Source organism: Scophthalmus maximus, chromosome 13 (genome assembly GCF_022379125.1).
Source record: "Scophthalmus maximus strain ysfricsl-2021 chromosome 13, ASM2237912v1, whole genome shotgun sequence".
NCBI classification, from domain to species: Eukaryota; Metazoa; Chordata; class Actinopteri; order Pleuronectiformes; family Scophthalmidae; genus Scophthalmus; species Scophthalmus maximus.
This window is the reverse complement of record NC_061527.1, coordinates 275,001-282,500: the sequence shown is the minus strand read 5'-3', so window position 1 is coordinate 282,500 and position 7,500 is coordinate 275,001. Positions and strand designations below refer to the sequence as shown.

General features: G+C 48.5%; 2 protein-coding genes across 8 annotated transcripts in view; one reads left to right on the top strand and one right to left on the bottom strand.

Moving 5' to 3' along the window:
• Window positions 1-136: 136 nt before the first annotated feature.
• The window catches only part of si:ch211-1a19.3, a 9,144-nt gene continuing 1,780 nt past the window's right edge, over window positions 137-7,500 (bottom strand). Inside the window, exons 2-5 of the mRNA XM_035647548.2 lie at window positions 4,718-4,814; window positions 2,373-2,526; window positions 1,958-2,100; window positions 137-1,737 (exon numbers count right to left, since the gene is read on the bottom strand). Of these exons, the coding sequence (XP_035503441.1) occupies window positions 1,736-1,737; window positions 1,958-2,100; window positions 2,373-2,526; window positions 4,718-4,814 (396 nt within the window). The 3' untranslated portion in view covers window positions 137-1,735. The remainder of the gene's footprint in view (window positions 1,738-1,957; window positions 2,101-2,372; window positions 2,527-4,717; window positions 4,815-7,500) is intronic.
• Window positions 3,839-7,500, top strand: part of LOC118318169 (proline-rich extensin-like protein EPR1) — a 3,749-nt gene continuing 87 nt past the window's right edge. The window contains exons 1-2 of one of the 7 annotated variants that reach the window (XM_047336765.1): window positions 3,839-4,197; window positions 4,372-7,500. The exon at window positions 4,372-7,500 is cut by the window's right edge and continues 87 nt beyond it. In XM_047336765.1, coding sequence (XP_047192721.1) covers window positions 6,058-7,500 — 1,443 coding nt within the window. In that variant the 5' untranslated portion in view covers window positions 3,839-4,197; window positions 4,372-6,057. The other 6 variants (XM_047336766.1, XM_047336763.1, XM_047336767.1 and 3 more) reach the window with 6 other exon arrangements.

Sequence of the window (7,500 nt, the reverse complement as noted above, 5' to 3'; positions counted from 1 at the left end):
GTATAATTAGGGCTTTAATTATGCTTATTATCCTGGTGCTTGTCGCTCAAACACACAAGTTCATCTTTGACACTGTTGTGAAGTCAAAGTGCTTGTTGACTGGTGTCAAGTGACGAGCAAGAAAGAAACTCTGACGTGTTACAAACTCCTCATGTTTATTAATGTCACGGAACAAACAGCTTCAGGTTAACGGAGCTTCAAGCTGCGACTTTTTCGTCTGTTAAACGTCATGAAAAGTAACAAAAACACAGAAGAATAAAAATCCATTCACACACTTGGATCAGGGGAACTGACCAGCATCGTTTTAAAATCCTCCATCAGGTTTTAGATTCTATTCATCTCATCGTCACGCTTTGTCCTCACAGGCTTCACGAGTGTTGTTCACGTCCCTTCACTCAGACGCTGGTTCTAAACCTGACGCACCTGAAGACACGTGTCACATGACCACCCAGGTGTAAACAGGAAGTATATTGTCTCCTCTTGCAGCTGGTTGCTTAGTAACAGAGTACCTCACATGACAGTTCTTATCACACTGATGTTTGTTCACATGTTTCTGTCTCTGGTATCTTTGCTTTTCATTGGTTATTTGATGAGACATCATGATTGACAGCTGACACTGAGTCAGGATTGGTCCAGAGCGTATGTGGGCGGGGCCTTGGTCACAGTTTGACTCCACATTATGTCACCAGCACAAGATGGAGGATCAACAGAGACGTGTCGCCATCTTGTTTTTTTAAAAGTCTCCATGTTGTAAACCTGTGATATGCTCAGGTACATGTTATGATAATCATCCATACCTCGTGTTGATGTCACCACCATGTTACACAACCAACACGCTCAAATATGAGAATAATGAGACTGATATAAATGAGACTGAAATAAATTATTAAAGAGTGACTGTCAGTGTATTGATGAAGCCTGTGATGGAATAATAATAACGGCGAGTGTAAATTATTGACACTGAATGAAATAAACTTAACAACCTGTAGCTTCAATCTGTACAGAACCACGACACCAAGGAAGACGATGTTTTACTCTAATGTACGAATGAACCTGAGGATCAGTGAAGGCGACTAAAATCTGATGCAGGACTTTTCTTTACAGATTTAAACAGTTGGAACCAGCAGGAAGTGGAAACCAGCAGCAGGAAGTAGAAAAACCAGCATCAAGAAGTGGAAACCAGCAGCAGGAATTAGAACCCAGATTAAGGAAGTGGAATTCAGCATCAGGAAGTAGAAACCAGCAGCAAAAAGTGGGATTCAGCAGCAGGAAGTGGAAACCAGCAGCAGGAAGTAAAAACCAGCATCAAGAAGTGGGATTCAGCAGCAGGAAGTGGAAACCAGCAGCAGGAAGTAGAAACCAGCATCAAGAAGTGGGATTCAGCAGCAGGAAGTGGAAACCAGCAGCAAGAAGTGGGATTCAGCAGCAGGAAGTGGAAACCAGTTTAAGGAAGTGGAATTCAGATTCAGGAAGTGGACACCAGCAGCATCAGGAAGTAGAAACGGGGCTTTCTGTGAAGCGTCGAGGAAACAGTGGTCAGGTAGCGGATTCTCTCAACGGTCAGTGAATGTCTCAACTCGTCCACTTAAAACAAAGTTTGTGTCCAATCATATAACAGCGTGATGTCAGCGTCTCCATGGCGATCTGTTTGTCGTGAAGTTTGTACAGCAGTCATTAGGTCCGCCCAGGCTCCGCCCCCTTTCCTGGACCACAGTACTCGTAGTTCACACTGAGCTCCTGAAAACACACACACACGTTAATACAACTACACAGTCACAGTTACCGACAGCTGTATTTAGTTGGCTTGAATGATGCGTTTGGGTGCAGCAGTTTATTTGTGCACTCTGCTGATTCCTGTGGTTGGTGCTGGTTCTGGTTGAGTCTGATGTGATGTGGATCATGTGGATGTGATTTGTCAGCGTGTTGTGACAGGAGCTGAGGCGTCGTCTCTACTCACAGGTCATCAGATGAAGAGCGATGTAGACGAGCAGCGGCAGCAGGGGGACGCCGGCGAGGGGCGGGGACGCCGACTTGTCATCGTCGGGGGTCTGGTGCTCCTCAGGTGACGTCTGCTGAGAGTCTACGGCTTTACACTTCTGACTGTAAACACAGAGAGAGAGTCAGAGCTGCTCCTGGCCAATCACAGAGCAGCTAATCTGATTGGTAGAACTGATGTTGTTTGAAAGGTATCTCTGATCAGAGCTCGTTCCTGTGTCACTCCGTCGTGTGCTGAAGAAGATCTCACGTCTGGCGGAGCTGTGGTCATGTGACAGCAGCTGGAAGTGGCTCCTCCCACTCTTTGTTTGAGGATGAATGTTAAAGTCTGATTTAACGTGGTGTGTGTCGTGTGTTTGGGGCGGGGCTTCACTCACAGCTGTTTGTTAAGGTACTGCTGGTTGGACTGGCAGGCTCTGGTCTGAGTCTGAGCCGCCACCATCTGACTCTGAGCGGCGTCCTTCAGGCTGAAGCAGGACTCGGTCTGGTGGGAGGCCTGGGTCAGGTTCTGCTGCAGGGCGTCGATGTGATCTGGACACAGACACACAGGTGATGAACATCTGACTCCTCCCCCTTCATGAAGGAGACTCTTCCACTGGAAGGGGTGGAGACTGAGACGAGGGTCTTCATCGCTGTGGAGCCAAATTAACGCCCGACTGATCGTTTTAGAATCATGAAATAAAAACAACGGTGTTGTCATGATCTCCCCTCTCAGTGCACCTCCCCCTCCTTCTCAATTCCTGCCTGCTCTCCTGCACCTCCCCCCTCCTGCCGGCCACGCCCTCCTCATCAGCTCAACTCCACTCACCTGTTCACCGCAGCTGCAGACTAGCACTCATCAGTCCGGTATATATACTTCTCTCCACCATGCACTCATCGCCAGATTGTTCTATGTCATCCGTGCTAGTCTCGCCAGCATTTCCCGGACGGATTCCCCGGTGATCGACCCTGCCTGTCCCCGACCTGTCCGCTCTGTCTCTGCCCCGGTGGTCGACCCAGCCTTCCGCCCCCGACAATGGACTCTGCCTGCTTCCCCGCCTGTGGCACCGTCCCCTTCCGGCTCCCACAGCGTGTCCGCCCCGTGCTCTCCCACGAAGCAAGTTTGTTCCACGGTGTTTGCCTTGAGCTGTCCGTTAATAAAAGTCATTACCGACTGTCGGCCTGCCTAAGTGTGACGCATTTGGGTCCCCTTCCGACCCGTTACAGGTGTCATGTTAATGTTTGTTTGCTGCAGGAGCTGAACTTTGTCTGGAGCCCAAACCACCTGAACTACAGGTGGAAGGAGGCGGAAGGTCGTAAGTGGACCTTGATTTGAGATCCTATCTCCAAGCGGTTGTTTTGAAACCAGACTGGGAGCTTCCTGTTGAGGTGACTGGTCTTTTCCTACAGTTTACATCCTGACGCTGTGGACTGAGGGTTGTCCAACATAGCAACAGTAACCGGGGGGGGGGTGCACGCCCTGCTGAGTCTGACTTCAGTCTGCAGCTGCTTTAACTTATAAGGAAACACCCAGTGTTATCAAGGAGAGAGGAATGTGAGGAATGATGTGAGCTGCACATTCTGAGTCTACGATCCCACTTTTATCAGAGCATCACAGAGGTGAGACAGGTTTGCCTGTCTGTCCTGACACTCGTCTTCCTCTCAAACACCCTGATACTATAGAGTGTTTGACACATCTATAAACTGAATCACTTAACACTGTAAAAAACTCTATATGAAGACGATCGCTGACTGTATATAAAGACGATCACTGACTATATGAAGACGATCACTGACTGTATATGAAGACGATCACTGACTGTATATAAAGACGATCACTGACTGTATATGAAGACGATCACTGACTGTATATGAAGACGATCACTGACTGTATATAAAGACGATCGCTGACTGTATATAAAGACGATCGCTGACTGTATATGAAGACGATCGCTGACTGTATATAAAGACGATCACTGACTGTATATCAAGACGATCAATAATCTAACTTCTCTATTTTTCTTCACATTAAATCTTGTGAATATTTTCCATAACAAACGTACGTTCACATTAATTTTGATTCATGTTTTGATACAAAGCTGTTTTCTCATATCTGCCTCATACAGGAACAATCGTTTCCCTCCGACCGGAAGCAGGAAGTCGTTCCTCCACTTCCTGCTCCTGAACAATATTATCAAAGAGGAACTTACTTCATCGTACAGTGTAAAGACACAAACACCCACCAGGACATTTACTTTCCTGAGAGACTCAGATTATCTTCATGGAATTGATTTGTTGGTTTAATGAAACACTGATTTAACTCGATGAGCCAGTTTTTGTTCTGATAACGTTTTAGTTTACCCAGAATTCATAGTTCATTGATCCTGTACGTTTCAGATCAGCAGCTGAACCTCGACGACCTCGGACCCTAAACGTTTGACCTCTCTGACCACTTAGAGTTGAGGTGTGAAGTTCAGCAGAATATTCCCTCCATCCCTCTTTCCCTTTCTCCTTCTCTCCTTCCTCTGAACGACTGAGGTTTTTTTTTAACTTTTAATTTGTGGTTTTTGACTCTCGTCTCTCGTTTTCTCTGACAAAACAACTTTTCTCTTTCAAACCGTCCAATCGTGTGTTTATTTACTATGACTCACAGGTCGTCATGGTAACGGGGAGGGGGGGGGGGGTGGAGCTGAGAAAGTCTCCTTTCATGGCAGTGATGCAGACTTTCCTCGTGTGACTGTACCTTCCTTCAGGCCGAGCTGGGCTGTGAGGTTCACCTCGGCCTGACGCAGCTGCTCCACCTCCTCCTGTAGGACGCTGATGTTCACGTTCAGGACGACCTGCAGCACGAAACAAACACAGCCGTCACTGAGACGAACAAAACACTGAAGCAGGACACATTTCACTGAGTGAGAGGTTTGGTGATTGATTGTTGATTGATTGATTGATGCGTCATCCTGACTGATGTTCTAGTTTCATACTGTAGTTACGTCTCCTCACATCCAGCAGCTCCTCCTCCTCACCCATGATCCTCCACAGTGACCTGTTCTAACTGACCCTCAGCCAGGCCGGACCGGGCCGTGCCAGCTGGGCCGAGTGCCGTCTGCTGTCGCTGCTGAGGTGGTGATTGAAAGCAGGACGGCTCCACACTGAGAACGGCTTTTAGAAACATTCCTTTCATCGAACGCAGCAGTTATAGTTAGACCAGCTGAGTCAAGCCCTTAAAGGGACAGTCCACACAAACACCTTCCGTACACTGTGTACTTGTACTGCGATAACACCGATACTGACGCACAAGAGTACGCAGTGTTCAATAGAACACGTTGAATTTCCTCCAGAACAACGAGAATCTTACCAAGGATCCGAACATTACTCAATGACTTCCCAGAACCTGGGCCCCGTCCAGGATCCAGGTCGACACCTGAGGATCCTGGAACTGAACTCAAGACTTGAATCAAGGATGCTTGGTTATGTTGAACAAGACAAACGGACCTGGAACCTGTGGGATGGCAGTGAATTGTGAACCGGACACAGAGAAGAACCGACCAGGTCTCGAGAGGTCCAGACTCTGTTCCTGTACAACTACTGGAAAGATCTCAAGGACCCTGAGAAACACTTCCAGGACTACAGGAATACACACTGTTTAAACAAGACAGACTATAGGGCCAAAAGTTTGTGGACAGTCCCTCTAATCAGGAGCTTCAGACTCGTCCGTCACTGGTTCATCACGTTCTGCTCTAAAGACATTTGTTGTGAATGGTGTTGAACTCAGGAGGCAACGTGACGAGCCTCTACACTGCCCCTACTGGTCACGTGTATTGCATCTTGTGGACACAGCGTTAATTTCAGACAACCACAGGCGCAGAGAGTCACAGTCACATAATGTGTGTGTGTGTGCAGCCGTCCACATACTTTTGGTCATGTGGTGAAGATATTTTTATTCGACTCCAGAAAGGAAATTAATTTAGGGAGAAACAGACGAGTCCAACGAGCTCAGTGACGTTAAAAACCTTAAAAGACGACAACACAGAAACGAATCAAACGCACCTTCTCAAAATATCACACAACAGCTTCACATGTCACATGAGGTCCAGAAGTTTCACAGCTGAGAACAAAGATCCTCCTCGAGGACAAGAACCGGTCAAAGACCCTCCTCAAAGACCAGAACCGGTCAAAGATCCTCCTCTAGGACCAGAACCAGTCAAAGACCCTCCTCAAAGACCAGAACCGGTCAAAGACCCTCCTCGAGGACCAGAACCGGTCAAAGATCCTCCTCGAGGACCAGAACCGGTCAAAGACCCTCCTCTAGGACCAGAACCAGTCAAAGACCCTCCTCAAAGACCAGAACCAGTCAAAGACCCTCCTCAAAGACCAGAACCAGTCAAAGACCCTCCTCAAAGACCAGAACCGGTCAAAGACCCTCCTCGAGGACCAGAACCAGTCAAAGACCCTCCTCTAGGACCAGAACCAGTCAAAGACCCTCCTCAAAGACCAGAACCGGTCAAAGACCCTCCTCTAGGACCAGAACCGGTCAAAGACCCTCCTCAAAGACCAGAACCGGTCAAAGACCCTCCTCAAAGACCAGAACCGGTCAAAGACCCTCCTCGAGGACCAGAACCGGTCAAAGATCCTCCTCTAGGACCAGAACCAGTCAAAGACCCTCCTCAAAGACCAGAACCAGTCAAAGACCCTCCTCAAAGACCAGAACCAGTCAAAGACCCTCCTCAAAGACCAGAACCGGTCAAAGACCCTCCTCGAGGACCAGAACCAGTCAAAGACCCTCCTCTAGGACCAGAACCAGTCAAAGACCCTCCTCAAAGACCAGAACCGGTCAAAGACCCTCCTCTAGGACCAGAACCAGTCAAAGACCCTCCTCAAAGACCAGAACCGGTCAAAGACCCTCCTCGAGGACCAGAACCAGTCAAAGACCCTCCTCTAGGACCAGAACCAGTCAAAGACCCTCCTCGAGGACCAGAACCAGTCAAAGACCCTCCTCTAGGACCAGAACCAGTCAAAGACCCTCCTCAAAGACCAGAACCGGTCAAAGACCCTCCTCTAGGACCAGAACCAGTCAAAGACCCTCCTCAAAGACCAGAACCGGTCAAAGACCCTCCTCGAGGACCAGAACCGGTCAAAGATCCTCCTCAAAGACCAGAACCGGTCAAAGACCCTCTTCGAGGACCAGAACCAGTCAAAGACCCTCCTCAAAGACCAGAACCGGTCAAAGACCCTCCTCTAGGACCAGAACCAGTCAAAGACCCTCCTCTAGGACCAGAACCAGTCAAAGACCCTCCTCGAGGACCAGAACCAGTCAAAGACCCTCCTCTAGGACCAGAACCAGTCAAAGACCCTCCTCAAAGACCAGAACCGGTCAAAGACCCTCCTCTAGGACCAGAACCAGTCAAAGACCCTCCTCAAAGACCAGAACCGGTCAAAGACCCTCCTCGAGGACCAGAACCGGTCAAAGATCCTCCTCAAAGACCAGAACCGGTCAAAGACCCTCTTCGAGGACCAGAACCAGTCAAA